At 40.1% G+C, this 22387-nt stretch overlaps 1 protein-coding gene across 3 annotated transcripts in view; it reads right to left on the reverse strand.

The window, feature by feature from the left end:
- The window catches only part of CNTNAP2 (contactin associated protein like 2), a 2326438-nt gene that overhangs the window by 796774 nt on the left and 1507277 nt on the right, over nt 1–22387 (reverse strand). For all 3 annotated transcript variants that reach the window (XM_027538737.1, XM_027538738.1, XM_027538736.1), the window contains exon 13: nt 17634–17753. In XM_027538737.1, coding sequence (XP_027394538.1) covers nt 17634–17753 — 120 coding nt within the window. The remainder of the gene's footprint in view (nt 1–17633; nt 17754–22387) is intronic.

Genomic DNA, 22387 nt, shown 5'->3' on the forward strand with positions numbered 1-22387 from the left:
GAGAAGGAAATGGCAACCCACGCCAGTGTTCTTGCCTGGAGAATCCTAGGGACAGGGGAGCCTGGTGGGCTGCCGTCTATGGGGTCGCACAGAGTCGGACACGACTGAAGAGACTTAGCAGCAGCAGCAGGGTCAACATGCATAAACTGTTAGCAGAATAGCAGATTAAGATCCAAGTTAATTATTTACTATGAAATTATATATTTTAAAATAAAGTTCTCTTTCTGAATGCTTCCTTGAATTTAGGTAGATTTTGAAAGTTCATGAATTGTGCTAGTTACAATTCTTGGTCCAAGGCCATGCAACCTAATAGTTTCTCAAAAATAAATATTAAATAGGTACAAGGGTTTAATTAAACCAGAATTTCCCAGAGTATGCACCACAGAAACTTTGAGAAATACTCTATCCTACTATATTAATTGCATGTCTGCAAAATAACAATGTTTAAACATCCCATGAGGAGGAAAACATCAAGTGTGCTAAAGACAAAATTTTATGTATATTATTGTTTTTGATGAGAATACACTAAAAGAAAATGAGTTGACTTAAAGAAAAGTATTTATTAAGTATTGGGTTGGCCAAAACCTTCATTTAGGTTTTTTCCATAATGAACTTTTTGACCAACCCAATAATTGGTTGTCTGTGGGCTTTGCAAAACTCATGAAGATGGTATACAAATCAGAAAAGTTTGGGAAATGCTGACTTAAAATAGTAAATGATTCATTTATAGATAGACTTTTATTATAAGATAATAAATTATTTATATATAAAATGACATCTATCAAAAATCGGTATAAACAGCATTTTATAACTTCTTATTTCAATAATTCAATGTCTAATAACAATGACTTGATTACAAATATAATACTCTGTTGGATTATTTAAAAAAACTGTATACGTATTTATAACATTTTAAGCTCCATACAAATAGATGTCATGTTTAATATGGTTACTGTTGTGTTCTTAGTGCCCGGCACATTATATGTATTAAGAAATATTAGTTAAGTGAACAAACAAACAGCTATATAAACTTTAGGTAAACACATTAAAATTCTAAAAATTTTACCCAGGGGAAAGTATAGAACAGTAAACAGATATTTTATAAGACTGGAAAGTGATTCTCACTCTGTTAATATCTGATAGAACTCCATTATATTATAACTACCCTTAAAGTTGGAAAAGAAAATGGCAACCCACTCCAGTATTCTTGCCTGAAAAATGGCACAGACAGAGGAGCCTGGAGGGCTACAGTCCATGGGGTTGCAAAGAGTTGGACACAACTTAGCAACTAACAATAAATCCTTAAAGTGGCTGCTAATCAAATCATAGAGTTCATTAACTGGAAAAAAAAAAAAATGACCAGAATTAGAAAGAGATTTGGAATCATGTCAATTAACGATCTACTAAATACCAAAGTAACTGAGAAGTCCAGGTGTCAATTTAAAGATTATGTGAAAAGAGACTGCTTTGTAAGAATATTTCAGAATTGATTTTTTTCTGCATATTTACTAAATGTATTAGTATTCTTAAATAACTTCAGCTATATAGTTGAATTTAATGTAAAGGTCACATGATAGTGTTTTCCAAGAACTAGCCTGCCAATGTAGGAGATGTAAGAGACTTAGGTTCAATCTCTGGGTTGGGAAGATACCCTGGAGGAGGAAACGGCAACCCACTCCAGTATTCTTGCCTGGAAAATTCCATGGACAGAGGAACCTGGCAGTCTATAACCCATGGAGTCACAAAGAGTCAGACACGACTGAGCACACACAGCAACAAGTTTAGTAAAGGTAGATGGTGGAAGAATTACATCTGGGTTGGAAACAATTTGATAAAGAAATGATTTCTTTTGTAAAGGAAAGTTGAGACTTCCATTGCTTATACAATTTTAATGCTTTTTATATTTTAGGAGTAATTTATAGACTAAATAATTTCCTACTATTACACAGAAAATTAATGCCTTGTTTAAAACAAGATTAATATCCTCTGGGAACATCTTCAATAGATTTGAGGTCTATAAAAACACCATAAGGAATAAGGCAAATGAAAGCCTTAGCAAGTTGACCCCTTTGGATATTGTTTTCTTCCCTTTATTATGCTTCCATGAAAGGAAGAGCAATCGATACAAATAAGGCCATGTCTATAAAGCTGAAGACAGATTGAACAGGCACCAAAAATTCATTTCAATGGCACTGTAACACAGGCAGGTGCTCAGTGGGGCCATAATAGTCCATCCAGATGTTTTCATAAGGTTTCTGCTCAGGGTTTGAAATGGGAAAAAGAAATATCGCTGGTTTTAACAGTAAATTTCTTCTAAACACAGCTTCTATCTTCCTCTTTTAAGTAGCAAAAACTATTATCTCCTTTTACTTTCCACTACTGCCCAGAAATATCTAAACAGGATTGTAATTACTGACAACCAAAACTGTATTGTGCAGACAAGCAACATGATGACAAAATTCCGGCATTCACAGGAGATTCTAAGCATTCAGGATTCTTCAGTTCAGTTCAGTTCAGTTGTTCAGTCATGTCCGACTCCTTGTGACCCCATGGACTGCAGCACGCCAGGCTTCCCTGTCCATCACCAACTCCTGGAGCTTGTTCAAACTCATTTCCATCGAGTCGGTGATGCCATCCAACCATCTCATCCTCTGTTGTCTCCTTCTCCTTCAATCTTTCCCAGCATCAGGGTCTTTTCTAGGGAATCAGTTCTTCGCATCAGGTGGCCAAAGTATTGGAGTTTCAGCTTCAGCATCAGTCCTTCCAATGAATATTCAGGGTTGATTTCCTTTAGGATGGACTGGTTGGATCTCCTTGCAGTCCAAGGGACTCTCAAGAGTTTTCTCCAACACCACAGTTCAAAAGCATCAATTCTTCGGTGCTCAGCTTTCTTTATAGTCCAATGCTCACATCCATACACGACTACTGGAAAAACCGTAGCTTTGACCAGACGGACCTTTGTTGGCACCGTCTGCAGTGATTTTGGAGTCCAAAAATAAGTCTGTCACTGTTTCCATCGTTTCCCCATCTATTTGCCATGAAGTGATGGCACCCCTAAATACACACAAACTCTCACAATGTGTTGCCATATGGAGGAAGTAGTCAAATGTTGTATGAGAGTCACAGTATTTTACTTTCACACAGGAATAGAGAATAGGATTTCAAGTATTAAAAATGAATATTGTATATGGGGATACTGAATCTTTCAATAAATAGCATCTAGAATTTTCAAAGGGAAGACAGAAGTCGGAGAGAGTAGTGGTGGTGGAACTATGATGGATAATAGATGATTCTCTTCCCTGAGAGAGTAATTATTCTATTGCACAGTACATTCCTTTATATTTTGTTTCCATGTAATATTTAATTTGATTTTTTTGTCTCTGATCTCATCTTCCTCTAGCGTTTGTTTGTGGAGTATAGGAAATAAAAGCGACCTGATGTAAAATAGATGTTGAAGCAAAGGTAAGAGTAATTAGTAATAGAAACAGGGCTTGCCAGCTCTCAAACAAAAACTTCACACAGAAGGGCTTTCAAAATCATTTGGGCTATTGTTTTCTGTATGCACAGGCAGGAATGACTTAGAGAACATTTGAAAATGTTCTATTTGAAAATTCCTTCTTGATATTTTGATTCTGCTTGCTATTCTCTTTGAAATGGAAATACCATTGGGAGAGTTAACATTACATTAATATGTTAAAGTCATGTCAAATCTCTTGTCTTCTATCCAAAGGAGAACATTGTAGGGGAGGCTGTGGAAATAAGGACATAAGAAAGAAAGAAAGGAACAAAACAAAATGTAAAGGAAAATGGTGTCCATGTTTTCTTAGAACTGCAGTTAATAACCAGAGGCGTGGTCCAGGGTTATGATGCATAAGCATAGGAACATCGCTGATGATAACTATTCTGAGGACATAATGCTATGCTTTATTTACATTTAACCAGTATATGAATAATGTTTAAGTAACCATCTTTGGCAAGTTTTTTCCCAAATTTACAGCTTATGTCGACGAACTTTCTTTTACAAATTTTTGGTAGGTGGCCTGGAGGGTTATTCACGTGTTTTGTGGTCCACAAAGATGGTTTCATAGACTTGCGTGTGTATTAGATAGTTTATACCCAAGAGTTGGCATAGGATTGCTCAAAACAGAAACACACATGTCATAGGTGGTTGGTGAGCATTTAAAAAAAATCAAGATTTCATAAGTGGATACACGTGTATATGTTACATTTATCACTGCTTAGTACATCATGCTTTATTAATTAGCATAAGTTAATTTAATTTTAGTTATGATCTGGGGGATGCATTTTTATTGGTGAGATTACCGAGGTTCAGCTAAATTGGTTGGCTAAAATAGAGACTCCTCCAGACTCTTGCATCAGAAGGATAAAGGAATCTAGGGAGACCTTTGTTGTTGTTCAGTCACTAAGTTGTGTCCAGCTCTTTGCGATGCCATGGACTGCAGCCTGCCAGCTGTCCCTGTTCTTCACTGTCTCCTGGAGTTTGCTCAAACTCATGTCCATTGTTGATGCTATCCAACCATCTCATCCTCTGTCACCCTCTTCTAGAAAGCCCCTTATCTTTTACTTTTCATAGGACCAACGTTGGGTTCTTAAATAGTTCTTTTCATCAATTGAATCAGAGGATTCTGGTTGATTCTGATTATAAAGTAATCTCAATCTTGTTTCTAAAATTTTTCACATTTTCTGTGAGAGAAGCATCCACACAAGGAAAAGTTGGAAACACTCATGGGATAGAGAGATTGGATTTTCAAATTTAAAGAACAGGTTGTAAGGGCAACTTTTGAGCCTGTTGCTAATAAACATTTGCCTTCTGGTTGTAGGTGAGGCAGACTTTTGTCTCACACTTGTGTCTTACATAGAACTGAGATTGATGGAGAAGTTACTTAGACCTACTCACGAGTGCATGCTAAGTCACTTCAGTCGTGTCTGATTCTTTGTGACCCTATGAACTTTAACCCACCAGGGTCCTCTGTCCATGGGATTCTCCCGGCAAGAATACTGGGGTGGGTTCCCTCCCAGGGATCTTCCTGACCAGGGATCAAACTCGTATCTCTTAAGTCTCCTGCATTAGTGGGCTGCTTCTTTACCACTAGTGCTACCTAGGAACCCCCAGACATACTCATCTATTTCTTACTAATGGTAGCTACTTATGTCTACTAAAAAGCCAGAGTGGCACAGGTCTATTTGAACAATGCATCTATTAGTGCCAACTGTATACCAGACACTGCTGGACTCAGGAGTGAACAATATAGACACCCCATCTCACTTCCTAGATGCTCGTTAGTCAGGAAAGGGGAAGAAAACTTTTAAATAAGAATAGTAATAATAATTTATATTATGTTAGTTAAAAGAACCAAGGGTTTCTAGAATGCTTCAAGTTATTAAAAAGTTAAAAAGTGATACATTTATGCCACTAAAAGATAAGGAAGCCTCTCATTCTCTCATTGTTAGTAGCATTCAAACCTATATTCTTTATGCAAACAGCTTTTTGTAAACTGTATTATAGATGCACCCATGGATGATAAGATGTTTAAACACTCATTAGCTGCTTGGGAAATTTTAAAACCTGTTTGTGTCTCAGTTCACCTGGCTTCAAAATTGGAATACTAATACCTCCCCAGGTTATGGTGAGGAACAGATGAAATGGATAGAATACTATAATAGATGAAGGCATCTATCACATTCTCTCTTACAGAGAGTCAACAATAAACAGTTTAAAATGATGATATCTTTTAAACAAATAAGGAAATATTAATTGATATTAAAATTTGAACATTTTAATTTAAAAACATGTTTTAAAAAACTGTTTGGTTCTAAGGCATTAAATCTGAGAATTACAAATGAATATTAGAATTACTGGTTAAGATGTTGAATAAAGACTGTCATCTAACTTTTTCCCTCCTAAAACCCCAGTAAAGCCAGAGTATATTTATGTATACATACACATTCATAAATGTATATGATAAATGCATAGACATATTCAAACTAGGACAGTATTGAAAGTAAAAAGGAGAGCTACATCAGGCCAAAAAAAATTAAGATGGGATTATATTGAGCATACAGGACACATGGCCACTCTAAGCAAGTTATTGTTCAGTCGCTAAGTCGCGTCTGACTCTTTGCGACCCCATGGACTACAGCTTGGCAGGCTTCCCTGTCCTTCACCATCTCCCAGATTTTGCTCAAACTCATGTCCATTGAGTCGGTGATGCTATAACTAAGAGTGAAGTTCAAAATCAACAAGACCCTCTAACTCTTAACAATAAACACATAGCTAGTAATTATTAGGAATCTGTAGGTAACTGAGGAGATTCCAGGACACATAAAAAGGTGAGAAAGTGAGCAGAATAAAGGAATTCAGAAAAAACTGAGGGAAAGGAAAAAAATTTATTATCCTTAAGATACAATAAAAAGTCTGCAGATACGAAGAACAGTACGCTATTAAAATGGAACTTCCAAAGAACAAAAAGGAGCTCTTTGATTTAAAACCAGGATGAAAATCATTCTAAAAGGAGAAAACAGAGAAATCAATCAGGAATAGAAAAATAAAAAGAAATTTGAGGAGTTGCCAGTGTGAAAGTAAGCACCTAGCCCAAGGATGAAAACAGACTTATTCTAATGCCTGTTGTGAAATTTCAGAATATTGGGGAATAAAAGAAAGTTCTTCTAATTTCTAGGGAGAAGGATAGGTTTATTAAAGGATTGAGAAACTGTCAGAGAATGTGCTACCCCCAAATGAGGGTGTAAATTGACATGAAAAAGACATAGGAAATGGGAAGCATGAGGTCTGACATAGTGGAAGATGAGAAAATTGTTGGGTGAATAAATACAGGTGGGATGGGAGATTTCATGATGATAGGATGCCCCAGATAGAGACAGCAAGCAGTTTGGATTGGAGCAATGGGAAATATCAGCAAGACATCCTCTATTATTTTATAGTCTTTTAAATACTGAGAGCACAATATGTTGGATTCTACTCTGTACTTGGCTTGCAGCGATAATGCACTAATAAAATTCAAGATCTAACACCTGATGAGATGGCACTGATGTAATAATAGTGGAAATAAAGTGCACAATAAATGTAATGCACTCGAATCATCCCCAAACCCTCCCACTACACCGTTTGTGGAAAAATTGTCTTCCGTGAAACCGGTCCCTGGTGCCAAAAAGGTTGGGGGCCTCTGAGCTAGTGCATTAGTTCACCGGTCAAAAGTACGCTACTGTCTCTCAGCCCTGGCACCTATAGGTAAACCAAGTGAGCTTAGAAACGGAAGGGGCAAATATGGTTCCAGTGAAGAGAAAATAAATTACACATATTTATACATCAAAAAGGGCTTCCCAGGTGGCTCGGGTGGTAAAGAATCCTCCTGCCGATGCAGGAGAGGCAAGAGATGCAGGTTTGATCCCTGAGTTGGGAAGATCTCCTGGAAATGACAACCCACTCCAGTATTCTTGCCTAGAAACTTCAATGGACAGCGGAGCCTGGTAGGCTACAGCCCAGAGGGCCACAAAGAGTTGGCCACAACTGAAGTGCCTGAGCACACACTTACATCAATAAAAGGAATAACTGTAATGACGATCACGATGAGGATCTAGTAAGTTCTTATATAGTCTTAATTTTCAATGCTGATTTTGTTCAAACATAGTAGAAACAGGATATGAGATTAATGATTATCCGAGGAGAGGCTCAGCCCTAATGACCTCCTCTGTCCATAAATACCACAAGAAGATTTCTGACAACTTCATTCACAGGTATACATTTTTTCAGAGTTATTTTGTCAGTTGTCATAAATGAGACAAATGCTGTCATGTGGCGTCATTTATGCTGGGCATGATGAGGTTTAGGGCTTGTGCTTAAATCAGTCCCAGAAGCAGGACTCCAATATTTGCCAGTTTAGGCACCATGTCATACTAGGTAGAGTTTATTATTTAAGTTTCTCAGTTGCATCAATTAGACTAAGAGGAAAGATAAAAAGACAGACCAGTTGCTACATGAGATTCTCTTGCTAAAATTGCCAGGAATCTTTCAAAATGGAAATTGATTTACTGAGAAGGAATGAAAGGTGACTCAGCAAACTGGAAAACCTAGGGATTGGAAAGATAGGAGCTCAGGCATAGTGGCTTTAAGTTTAGTCAGAAGGGAGGAATTCCTAGTGAGTAAGTGTGAGGTTATTCTTGCACTTTGAGCTAATTTAACTGGATTTCACAAAGGCTTTTCCCCCCCCCCCACCTGCCAGATGTACAAGCTGATATCTGTAGACTAGACTAGAGTTTCAGACCCCAAATGACAGAGGAAGCCAAACAGCAGTCCATCATCATAGACAGTGTGAAACCATTCTCCGTTTTTGAGCAGGTTTTGAAATTGCACAACCGAGACAGTGCTTTCAAAGCACCAGAAACGCAGTGTGTTTAAAATCAGGTGTGTAAAAACGTTTGAAGGTGGGGCATTTGCATTCGGGGTACCCTTTTGGAGGCTCAGAGGTGGCTGGGCTGCCTGTTCCAGATCCAAGACCACTCTGTCTTGGTTTCACATGGTGCCCTCCCTTCCCTTCCTGGCTCCTGTCTGAAGGCGTGGGCTTCACCAGACCTCCTGTAGCTCCCCTCTCCCTTTCTTGATTTAAAGTTCGAAAAGCACTTGAGGACTCTTATAGTATTAACCTATCACTGTGACTGACACACAATGAAGAGATCTCAAAGGAGCCTTGGCAGGTAGAAGTCATCCGTGGAACAGGAGTGTGAGTCTGAATGGGAGTCTTGGGCGGGTGGGTAATCAGTTACAGAGACGAGCTCTCCTTTCAGGCTGCGTTTGATCACTGAGTTGGCTCCTAGATTTTCAATTGAAGCTGTGGGAACAGAATTGAATTCAAAGATTTACACTGATTGTGAGGAACTGAAATAGCTGAGCGCATGAAGCAGGAGTTGCTGAGTGATTATAAAGGTTTATAACAAAGACAGCCTGTGAGAAGGCTACGAAAAGGGGATGACTGTGAAAGAAGACAGAGAACTATTCTGCGTGCAGGTTAATGTTAACGGCAGAGGAAGCAGACTGGGTTAGGAGACAGAAAGAGGAGGGCAAACGCCTTTGATGGGAAAAAAATAAAAATGAGTGGAGGGAATAAAATGGAAGAAGACAGTGTTTTGAGGCTTATACTTTAAAACGTGGATACATCAGAGAGAGAGTGCACGGCACTCCAGGAACATGAAGGGGCAGCGGCATCGTCCTGCCTGGCCTGTGGGTGTTAATAAGCTTTTGGAGAGAAGAAAGCTGTGTGGGTCTTCATTTCTAGCCAGTTTCCTTGCAAGAACAGGGAATGAGGCACTGCAATCACATTAAATATTGCTGATAACACCCAACAGAGTTCCATTCAATCTCATTACCTTCTAAAGCCAGATTTTGTTAGACTCAGTTTAAGATTTTACACTGAAAAAGTAACTAGACATTGGGAGTAGTATTTAGATCGTCCTAAAACTCGGGCATATATATCTCCTCTTTTGTGGATCTCCTTCCCATTTAGGTCAGCACAGAGCACTGAGTAGCTTTCCACGTATATGTACGGCTGATTCGCTTTGCTGTGCCACAGAAACTGAGACAGCAATGTATAGCAACGCTATAACAATAAAAAAGTCAGGCTTCAAACCTAAGGGATAATTAACCCAAGTACACAAGAAATACAAAAGTTATTCTATGAAAGCTCTCAGACATTTGTACTCCTGGCTGAATTAAGAGCTAAAATTGATAATAATTGCTTAATGGCTTATAAACTGATTTCATCTAAAATGTGTTCTCTGATTAAAAACCCCAAGGCATCAGCGGGGCAATTAAGAAGTAAATAGTTTATGGCAAAAATGCTGTCCTATCACAGATAATGAATTAGTTATGTAAGGAAGTTTTAATGATAATGAAAAGACATGAATAAGAGATGCTCGTTTCAGAAATCACACTTAAATCAGACTACAGAATCCAAAATGAGGAGTATGCACACATCTGGCCATGAGGATGAGTGACACACACGCTCGGGCATTCACACACATACGTCATGCATGCACACACATGTGCACGCACAGCAGCTGTGAACTCTGGCTCCAGATCACACGGACGGCTGTCTCCTTAACCCACTAGATGTGTAACTTAGGACTTAATTTCTGTGAGCTTTAGTCTCCTCACCCAAAAATGGGAATAAGAGTAATATTACATATTCCATGGGGTTGTTGTGAATTATTAGATGAGTCCATGTGTCTGATCCACTTAGAATAGTGCTCAGCATTTAGTTTCCCCTCAATACTATATATATAACTATAAGCATAAAATATAAAATCTTATCACACATCACCTAACCTGTTAGTAATTCTAATCTCAGCTGGTAAGCAATTTTTATTTTTGTGTATCTGTATTTTCAAGTTTTCCTATTTTGAACAATATGATAAAAACCACAAGTAATAAATAATAAACCTTAATTTTTTACAAACTAAGTTTGGCACTGTTACTCAATAGGTAAGACTCTATGTAGCTGGAGTTATGAATAGTATAAAGAGTGGGGAAAAAGAATACAAAGTATTCCCCCAACATTCCCAAACCCTGGTGTATACTCCCTGATCCTATTCCTTGAATGTAGGTGAGAAGTGTATATATACGATGGGTTATCACTACTGAGATTATGTTACCCTATACAGCAAAGGTGCTATATGCTCTGTGATGACCTAGATGGGTTGGGGGGGAGGGTGGCTCAAGAGGGAGGGGATATATGTATACATATTGCTGATTCACTTTGTTGTACAGCAGAAACTAACACAACATTGTAAAGCAATTATCCTTCAATAAAATAAAATGACTAGCTGGTACAAAAAACAAAGCAAACAAACAAAAAAAAAGGTGAAGAGATTTTGCTGGTGTCAGTAAGGCCCCTAGTTGACTTGAGTTAATCGAACGAGTATTATACTGGGTGATTACGAGGGATGGCCTAATCACGTGCACTCTTGAAAGCGAGTCTAGAGGTCAGAGATTCTCCCATTGCCATGACATGAGAAGGATGCATGGCTGGGAGCATCCTCTAGGAGCAAGCCACAGCCAAATGGCCAACAAGAAAATGGGACCCTCTGTCTTAAAACCTGAAGGAATTGAATTCTGTCAACAACCTGTACAAACGTGGAAGAGGATGCCAAGCCTCAGATGAGACCACAGCCCTGCTGACCCCTTCATTTCAGCCTGTGAGACCCTGAGCAGTCAACCTAGCTAACCTGTGCCAGAGCCTTGACCCATGAAAACTGATATAATAAATTGGTGTTATTGAAAGCAGAAAATAGAGAAGGAACTGCTTTGCTTTGCTGAGGGGTAGGTGGGGGGTTATGGCAACAAGGAGTGTGGGGCAGGTTCATGATTCTTTCTACTAGAGCCCAAGAGTCCCACCCTGGCAGCCCATTGTCACCCCCACCCCCTACACTGCACTACAGAAACTTCTGAGAGGCATGTGATTAAAAAAATTATATTACTGAGAGCAAGTGCTTAGGAACTTGAGTAACAAGCTCTCTATAAATATTAGATTAAAAAGACATGAACAACTTTTACCATTATAGAGGATAATAGAATTTGATCAGCTAAATCCCAGGGCTTTATAAAGTACAAATTATGTAAACAAGCTTAATGGTTTTTTGATAAAACTACAAAGGTAGTGCTAGGAAGAATGCAGGAGGTATTCCTTACTTGGGCTTTAAACATCACATCAAACAGCACAGATGTTTACTTAATTTTTTAAAAATTAAATATGAATGCAAAGAGAGTTATAAAGATGAATTTGAGATAGAATATTGAGGAAAGCACAGTTTTTGATTTAAGGATAAGCAGTAATTTTCCAAGGATAATGGCTGGATCTGGCTTTATTTACTATTGATATTATTAATCCCTGGGAAGAGAGAACTAAATGAAGCTTTAAATACAAAAACTCAAGGTTTCTAGAAAATGTTGATAAGCATCTTAAGAAAATAGAAATAAGAAGCTGAAGTGTTAGAAAAGTATTCACATGAAAGAGGCAAATATTATAAATATATGATAATATACATTCATTAAAAATTATATCTATGACACCAAATTTTCAGAAAGAGAACAGAAATTGAGAGGGAGGGTGAGGATACCAATGACCACGTTTTATAATGTGCCCTAAGATCTTAAAAAGGAAACCAGGCTTTGACTTGGATGGAATGATGGATTCTTCTACAAAAGATTCGATGAATACACTGTCTCCTTAGTGTCAACTGAGCACTTGAGATGTGTCATTTAGGGCACCCCCTAATTTCCAAGTGATGAAGCACTGAAGTACAGATAGCCAAAAGGAGAATCGCATGGTAGAAGGACTGCTTTATGATAAAAAATGAAGAATGCCAATTTATGTCAAACACGGCCAAGAAATGAGTAAATTCAAGCTTGTTTGAGGCAAGAGGATTTTGTCTCTAAATTATGTGAATAGTGATATTTTTCTTTCATGTTTCATAGCAATAATAGAATTTTTCAGTCTTTTTAAGTATAGAAGGCAGTGTAGAGATCAACTCATTCCAATTCCTACTCTATTTACAAGGAAACTGAGACAGAGAGATTAATTGGGCTCAAAGTCTTCAGGGAATCTGCATAGTGTATGCCCACAGTACAGCTCTAACAGGCTGATTTACAGCTGCTGAAGGCAACATAGAGTCCCACCTTTTCTTGACCCATACCTGCTCTTCTGTACTCCAACATATGGGTTTCCCAAGAAAGAAACTTGGGAATTACTTTCAACCTCACCAGCCACAGTCTGGTCAACTCAACTTTCTAAATATCTATCAAATTAATCCTCTCCTTTACCTCATGGCCTCCACCTTAAATCTCAGTTTCAACTCCTGAATTATAACAGTGACTTTCTGATTTGTTTTCCTCTCTTATTGTGTGGGTCTCCTTTGGAACATCCTATTCCCAGTTGCCAAAGCCATTCTTTAAAAATACAGGATCATCAATTGCTTCCTTTTCCCTGGTACCAAATTTCAACTGTTTTGTTACTAAACTAAACTTGTGTCCACTCACTGAATATGTAACAAAATTAGTCTACTGACACTGGATCCTAGTGAAGGAAAGTACAGCATTTATTGCAAGGCACCAAGAAAGGAGTATGGGCAGCTTATGTTCAAACAACCTGAATTCCTCAATGGCTTTCAGGTAAGAAATGTTTAAAGGCAACATTAGGGGTGTGGTGCATGACCAGCTCCTGCACAGTTCTCTGATTGGGTTGATGGTGAGGTAACACAGCGATGTTTCGGGAATCTCAATTATCATCCTTTTGTTACAACTTGTCTGGGATATAGATACTGCTGGTCAGCATGCAGTTAACTTTTTTTCCATCAGGTGGAGGATTTAGAATCTGCAAAATAACTCAAGGAGGTGGCTCAGGATATTATCTATAGCCCTTGAAAAAGAACTAAATGTTCTTGGCTTTATTTTAAGGCTAATCTATAAAGAAAGCTGAGCACTGAAGAATCGATGCTTTTGAACTCTGGTGTTGGATAAGACTCTTGAGAGTCCTTGGAATTCAAAGAGATCCAACCAGTCCATCCTAAAGGAAACCAGTCCTGAATATGCATTGGAAGGACTGATGCTGAAGCTGAAACTCCCATACTTTGGCCACCTGAAGTGAAGAACAGACTCATTTGAAAAGACCCTGATGCTGGGAAAGATTGAAGGCAGGAGGAGAAGGGGACGACAGAGGATGAGATGGTTGGATGGCATCACCAACTCAATGGACATGGGTTTGAGTGAACTCCGGGAGTTGGTGATGGATAGGGAGGCCTGGTGTGCTGCAGTCCATGGGGTCTCAAAGAGTTGGACACGACTGAGAGACTGGACTGAATTGAACTGAACCTATTCTTATTTTGTCTTGCTTGAATATTATCTTTTGTTTATGCCTTTTGTCATTTCTGTGATTAAATTTGCTCTTTGGAACTAAGGGAAGGCATAGGAAGTAAAGCTTTTTTACAAACAAGAGGTGGGGTGCATGGAGGGCAGGAGGAGTCTAACCTAGAAGGACCATGGGGCCTTCTCAGTCATTTTATACATTTCCATTGATTCAAAGTCATTCTCCATCCTCCCAATCTATTTTATAAATTTTAGGATCCAAACAGTCAATTCAATATCCACATGGATGACCCATTTGTCGCCAGGATTCTCTTAGACACTTTTCCTCCACTTATTACATTCTTGACACAAAGAATATTTCATCACTAGAAATCTGATCTACCTACTGAGTTCCTAGGACTACATTCCTGGGATGCCTTTTCCCAGTTTACAATCCTCTAAGTGATATTATCATTTCTCATATATTCATATGCTAACAATTAGCACATTTTAATCTCTAACCCAAACATCTTTTCAGGGCTTATTCAACTGCAAAATTTGCACGTCAACTGAGATGGCATATAGCACTTCATATTTAAATAGGTCAAAACTGAATTCTTGAAATTCCTCTAAATCTGTTCTTTCCTTTATTTTGCATGTCTCCAAAATGGCACTATAATTCACTGAGTTACTTAATCCATATATTCAGGAGTTATTCTTGATAACTCTCTTTAACCATTATTCTCCCATCCTTCACAAATCCTTCACTATTTCCCGGAGTTTGCTCAAATTCGTCTCCATTCAGTCAGTGTTGCTACCTAACCATCCCATCCTCTTCCTCCCTCTTCTTTTGCCTTCAATCTCTCCCAGAATCGGGGTCTTTGATGATAGTTCTACCTTCAAAATACATCTGAAATGCTTCTCTTCTCAACACTTAAACTATCACCACCCAAGTCCAGAGAAGCATCTTTTCTTCCCTGGACCTTGACTATAGCTTCAGACCTGGTTGCAGTGCTTTCAGCCTGTCATTCGTGGTGCTCAAAGTGGTATCGATCTTGGTATTGATCTAGGGTGGCCCCGGCGTGCAGCAGCTAGGAGCCAGGCGTGGGTTCCCAGTCAGAGGGTTGCTGAGTCACACCCTCATGGCAGTTGGAATCACTTTTATGGTCATTTCTTCTGGGTTTCCTTTGGCCAATCATTTTGATTCGCCTGGTTTGTAGTCCACATTTTGTGCATCTCAGGATCCTCCCATGCGCATGCACGTATCTGTCAGCCAAGCTGGACTCTACCAAAGAGGTATCTGGGTAGAACATCCCTTGACATCACTCCCCTTTGGCCTGCAAGGAGCCTTTTCTGTGCATGTGTGGTGGGGGAGGGCTCCTGACTTCGGAAATGAGAGATATGTGGTCTGAGCAGGCCTGTCCTCCTCCTTCAATTGTCCCTCTATTCTTGTTTTGGAGTTTCTGTCAATAGAGAATGAATCTCCAACCGCTTTACCCTGGGGGGCCCATCTACCTCCTGCCTCAGTAGTTTTAACTGAGACCTGTTTAAAACCTGTTTAAGACCTGTTCATTCCCCTGTTTAAAACCTTTCCATAGCTTCCCACCCACTACACTGAAACATAATTCAAAAAATAAAAATATTTTCTTCCCCCAGTACCACCATCCTTACTTCCTGATCTGCTCTGCTCCTGCCTGTCTCCTCCACTTCATTTTGGGCCCCTACAGTCTTATTATGCTTCAGTCACTTGGGTTTTAGTTCCTTCGAAGAAAATGACTTTTTTCATGCCTTGGAGTGTAAATTTTCAGGGCTTCTCTTCCTTTCTCACCTTTTTGAGTGCCTTGTCTTCATCCATATGCTACATTTTGGCTAAAATGTTGCTTCCTAGGGAGGTTTTTCTTTTTTTAAATGCTCTATCCAAAATAAATCATTCTTCACAATTCCATTACTTTTCTCTGCAGAAAAATTACTTATATTTGTTTACTTTTTTAGTGCTTGTTTTTATTATAAGTTGTGAACACCATGAAGGCATTTACGATATCAATTTATTCTCACACGACACAATTTCTGACAAAATAGTAAATATATGAATGGCAAAACCTAGAAAAAGGATCCTAGAGGTACACTTAAATATTCTTTTTCCTTTTCACAAAGTCTATGAAGAAATTCACATTTTTTTTTCTTGTTTCTGTATCCATTACATATTTTAATTGCATTTTATCTTTTAGATAATGTAGATTTTATATATGCTGCTGCTAAGTCGCTTCAGTCGTGTCCAACCCTGTGCGACCCCATAGACAGCAGCCCACCAGGCTCCCCCGTCCCTGGGATTCTCCAGGCAAGAGTACTGGAGTGGGGTGCCATTTCCTTCTCCAATGCAGGAAAGTGAAAAGTGAAAGTGAAGTCACTCAATTGTGTCCGACTCTTAGCGACCACATGGACTGCAGCCCACCAGGCTCCTCGGTCCATGGGATTTTCCAGGCAAGAGTACTGGAGTGGGGTGCCATTGCCTTTTCCGAGACAACCTCACATTGGTCAGAATGGCCATCATTAAAAAATCTACAAATAACAAATGCTGGAGAGGGTGTGGAGAAAAGGAAAACCTCCTGACTGTTGGTGGGAATATAAAGTAGTGCAGTTACTACGGGAAATGATATAGAAATTCCTCAAAAAGCTAAAAATAGAGTCGCCATACTATCCAGCAATCCAATTCCTGGGCATATATCTGGACAAAACCATAATTCAAAAAGACACATGCATCCCTGTGTTCATAGCAGCACTATTCGCAACAGCCAAGACATGGAAGCAAGCCACACGTCCACTGACAGATGAATGGATGAAGAAGATATAGTACATATACAGAATAGTATATTACTCAGCCCCAGAAGAAGAATGAAAGAATGCCATTCGCAGCAACATGGACAGACCTAAGGATTGTCATACGAAGTGAAATAAGTCCATATATCACTTGTATGTAGAATCTAAAACGTGGCACAAATGAGCTTATCTACAAAACAGAAAGAGACTCACAGACATGGAGCACAGACTTGTGGTTCCCAAGCTGGAGGAGGTTGGGGGTGGGATGAATTGGGAGTTTGGGATTAGCAGGTGCAAGCTGGAGTTAAAGAATGGGCAAATAAGGTCCTATGGGCAAACAAGGCCCTATGCTATTCAGTTCAGTTCAGTTGAGTTGCTCAGTCGTGTCAGACTCTTTGTGACTCCATGGACTGCAGCACTCCAGGCCTCCCTGTCCATCACCATCTCCCAGAGTTTACTCAAGCCCGTGTCCATTGAGTCAGCATCACCAAATATGAGAAGGATGCATGTGTGTATAACTGAATCAGTCTGCTGTAGAGCAGGGCCTGGAGTGGCCTCGGAGCTTCCTCTCCCATGTGCAGTGTGAGTGCTTTGAGAGATGACACCAACCTTCCCCAGTCCAGGTTCTTGTGGCGGCTTCTTCATGGGCTAGTTCTTTCTGGGGACTTCAACCTTTCAATTTCACTTTATACTTTTTCCTCTACATGCTGATTTTTTAAAAATGCTAATTATTAACTGTTCAAATCAGAAGGTAGACTTTAAAAAAATAACAACAAAACTCAGTGTCAAACTACACTTCACCCTTTAGCCTAACAGACCCAGCAGTATTTAGCTTCATTCATGTATTGACAAGAACACAGCACAGGAGAAACAAACATCAGTGGTGCTATTCATTCCCAACATACAGAAAAGCCATCTTCATGACACATAAATGGGGCATAGTTACCTGTCATGTTGCAGTAAACTTTCAGAGGCCCCAGTGATCCACTGCCATCGGGATCTATCCAGTAGTAATTTGAGGTCTGGCCCAGGTGTTTGTATGCTTCACAGGAAGGCTCATAGATGGCTGGAAAGAAATATCCTGCATGAGCTCAGCACCCAAAAAAGAGCCTCCCGAGATCCATGCCCCAGTTACAGACCAAATGCTACCAAACTGCTGATTAGAAGCATATCCTCAAGTTAGAATGAGCCCTCTTTTTTCTACAAGTTAACTCACAATTTGATCTTTAGTCCACAAGCATTCTTTCTGACCTAACAAAGACATTAAGTTCCTGCTATGGCTTTATAGTTAGGGAAAAGTCTAAAAAAATTGAATAAATTGTGGAATAAATGTAATGTTTGCTTAAAACAGGTGCTCATGAGCATTGAAAAATATTTAGTTTATACTTATTTACAGATATCTCCTTACTGTAAGGAACATAACTGAAAGGCCATGAATATTGACTGCATTGTCGGTCAATCAGCTAAGAGATCAGAGAAAATCTGCCCCCCTCCCGACCCCACACACACAGACAGACAAACACACAGACACATTTTTGCATATTTAGTATAAATTTCCTACAAACAGCATGTGATTGCTAACCTTCCTTTATTTCAGGAAAAAAGGAAAGAAATGCCCCTGCTTCATTTTGTTACAAGTGCTTTAATTACATTAAATCTAGTTTTCGTTAAAAAAAAAAAAAGACATTTATGTAATTAGGTTGTAGCTTTTCATCATGTTCCTTTTTGTTCCCTTGCTCCCAGCACATTTTCTTTTCTCACAGAGAATGCACCTGATTTCAGTAGCACAGAATGGACACTGACATACCTCCTTTATAGCTGGAACTTCTAAAACACTGTTGTGAAAACTTTTTAAAAATAGCTCTACACTGATTTTATGAGGGATTAGACAGTATTTAGCTAAGAACTACTGAGACAGGAGGTAGATGGCCCCTCACCCCAACACAGGGTAAAGCATTGGAGATTCATCCCCTATGGACAAAATTCCTAGCAGGGCAATTAAGCGAGGAGGTTGGGCCTTGCCCAGACCACATATTTCTCATTCCTGAAGTCAGGAGACTTCCCTGACCACACGTGTGCAGAAAGGCTCCTTAAAGGTCAAAGTGGGAGTAAAGTCAAGGGGTGATCAACCCATATGCCCTTGCAGTAGGATCCATCTTGGCAAAGAGATGCATGCACACACATGGAAGGGTCCTGCTGCTGCTGCTGCTGCTGCTGCTGCTAAGTCGCTTCAGTCATGTCCGACTCTGTGCAACCCCATAGATGGCAGCCCACCAGGCTCCCCCATCCCTGGGATTCTCCAGGCAAGAACAGTGGAGTGGGTTGCCATTTACTTCTCCAATGCATGAAAGTGAAAAGTCAAAGTGAAGTCGCTCAGTCGTGTCTGACTCCTAGTGACCCCATGAACTGCAGCCTACCAGGCTCCTCCGTCCATGGGATTTGCTAGGCAAGAGTACTGGAGTGGGGTGCCATTGCCTTCTCCAGAAGGGTCCTGAGATACAGCAAATATAGACTGTGAACCAGGCAAATCAAAATGATTGGCCAAGGGAAACCTGGAAGAAATGCCCCACGTAAGTGATTCAAACTAGCAAAGATTCTCCTTCTGAGTCTGCCTGAGTGTCTATATCCACACATATTGTACTCTTTTCCTCTTAATAAATACTTTACTTGCTTCACTGCTTTCTGTCTTTGTGGAAATTCTTTTCCGCAAAGCTAAAGGGTCAGGGCCCTTGTCACTGACCACTGGTCTAATGGCTAGGATCTGGTGCTCTTACCATTGCGACCTGGCTTCAGTTTCTGGTTGGGAACCCAAGCCCCTCTCTGAGCCATTGCTGGCCGAGGCCACTCGAGATCACTACTATTGGTAAAAATCTATATATTGATAAGTGGAGTCTTTTGGAAAAGTGCTCTTGAATTCAACACTCCCAGCATCTGCCCTTTCCTAAGTTATAAAGCGAAGGTCTGACTCTGGGGCTGCCTCTTTCTACTTCCCTCTCCCAGGTTCTTGGTGCCTCCCTTTGGCTCTCCATGTTTCCTCTTCCCAAAGATGCTAGACCTTAAATTCTATTTCATTTCAGCAAACACAGCACACTACAACAGTTCTGAAATGCTTTGATTTACTCAGGGCTTGCTTTCCACTTGCTTTCTTCCTTCTGCAACTAGTCATTGAGCCCATATGATGTGTTGAGCAGTAGATTAGGTAAAACAAGTACAGCTGTGAACAGCACAGTTCAGGGACCTTTGGAGCAGGGGCAGTTCACTCAGTACTCAGCCACTGTTCATTCATGAAGTGCAACTGGAAGAAAATGTGGCTAGAGTGTTAAGCACAACCACACACTTTTGTCCCAGTGATCAGTGGTAAAGAACACACCAGTCAATGCAGGAGATGAGGGTTTGATCCCTGGGTCTGAAAGATCCCCTGAAGAAGGAAATGGCAACCCACTCCAGTATTCTTGCCTGGAAATTTACATGGACAGAGGAGCCTGGTAGGCCATGCCCAAGAGGTCATAAAGAGTCAGACATGCCTGAGCAACTGAGCATGCAATTATTAATATGCCACTTTCTGCCTCCCAATTATCAAATTTAGATAATAAACTATGGTTACTCTAATTCTGAATGCCATACCAAGTAAAGTAAGGCAATAAAAGACAGTGAAGAAATATTTTTTAAAGTTTCAGCAGAAAGATGATATACTTTGAGAGAGGTTTTAGAAAGAAGGTTCCTTGTAGCAAAACACAATAGATCTTAGGGAAGCAATTCAGAAGGTAATGAGAGCAGATAGGCTATACTTGCCATTTGCGTGCATGCTCAGTCATGTCTGATTCTTTGTGACGACATGGACTGTAGCCCACCAGGCTCCTCCATCCATGGAATTTTCCAGACAAGAATACTGGAGTGGGCTGCTATTTCCTCCTCCAGGGGATCTCCCCAACTCAGGGATCAACCTGCATCTCCTGCATTAGCAAATGGATTCTTTCCCACTGAGACACCTGGGAAGCTCTGCTGCTGCTGCTGCTAAGTCGCTTCAGTTGTGTCCGACTCTGTGCCACCCCATAGACGGCAGCCCACCAGGCTTCCCCCTCCCTGGGATTCTCCAGGCAAGAACACTAGAGTGGGTTGCCAGTTCCTTCTCCGATGCATGAAAGTGAAAAGTGAAAGTGAAGTCACTTAGTCGTTCCTGACTCTTAGCGACTCCATGGACTGCAGCCTACCAGGCTCCTCTGTCCATGGGATTTTCCAGGCAAGAGTACTGGAGTGGCCATTGCCTTCTCTGCCTGGGAAGCTCAATACTTGCCAAAGGGCTATGGTGAGATGGCCAGAGCTATTATGAGAACGGATAAAACAAATAAGACAGGATAAAATAGACGGAACTGATCACACGTTTAAGATCAGGAAGTGGACATAGTTGGAAAGAAAGAAAGAATGCGTTAAATTCACAATCTCTGAAACCAATTGCCTTGTTAACTTTTGACAATCTTCCTTCAGATTATTGCAATTATTATGTACAGTTAAAAATCACTTAGAAGATAAGGTTTAAATTCTTAGTTTTTCCAATTAGCCAGTTCAGCCAATCTACCATTAAAAACTGTCATCTTTGTTTTCCAGCGTCCCCTCTGTCATTTTCCTTATCATCTGATATCTGGTTTATAGCAATCATCTTATTAACTGACTGCTCTACCCAAATATCGCTTCACTCCCCACCCAATTATGCTTTTTTAATCCAATGTTGGTCTTGTCCTAAAACATTACTTTAAGTTAAATGTGTAATAGTTCTTCCTCATCTCTGACAGTGTGTCCCAGATCGCCATCTAAGCATGCAAAACCTTCCAAAATCCTTACAGATCTCATTAGGTTTCAGCAACTTGCTGACATCAACCTTGCTCTCTGCTCAGGCAAATCTGACAAAGGAACTTATTTAACCTATGTTTACCCTTTCTGGGATTGCCTGTGGTTTTCTACAGGCCTTTTTCTCAATCTATAAAACTTCTCAGTCAGAGTTAACTATGAAGGAACAAGTGTTAAGAAACAGGGCTCCAGTCAAACACATCTAAGTTTAAATTCTGACTCCACCAAGCACTAATTATATAACCTTGGCAAAGATATTTAATCTCATTTAGCTTTCATGCACTGGAGAAGGAAATGGCAACCCACTCCAGTGTTCTTGCCTGAAAAATCCCAGGGATGGTGGAGCCTGGTGGGCTGCTGTCTATGTGGTCGCACAGAGTCGAACACGACTGAAGTGACTTAGCAGTAGCAACAGCAGCAGCCTTGTCTAGGAAATAGGTTGGAGAAGGAAATGGCAGCTGACTCCATTATTCTTGCCTGGAGAATCCCATGGACAGAGGAGTCTGGCAGGCTGCAGTCCGTTGGGTTGCAAGAGTCGGACACGACTTAGCGACTAAACCACCACCACCAGGAAACAGGTATCATAGGTATATTAATTAATGGTTATGTGTGCTCAGTCATGTCCAACTCTTTGTGACCCTATGGACTGTAGCCTGCCACGTTCCTCTGTCCATGGGATTTTCCAGGCAAGAATTCTGGAGTGGGTTGCCATTCCAGGGGATCTTCCCGACCCAGGGATTGAATTCACATCTCCAGCATTGACAGGCTGATTCTTTACCACTGAGCCATCAGGGAAGCCCCTATATTAATTAATAGGTGGAGTGTTTATTGTTAATGCAATAATTATTATTTAGG

This window comes from Bos indicus x Bos taurus, chromosome 4 (assembly GCF_003369695.1).
Source record: "Bos indicus x Bos taurus breed Angus x Brahman F1 hybrid chromosome 4, Bos_hybrid_MaternalHap_v2.0, whole genome shotgun sequence".
NCBI classification, from domain to species: Eukaryota; Metazoa; Chordata; class Mammalia; order Artiodactyla; family Bovidae; genus Bos; species Bos indicus x Bos taurus.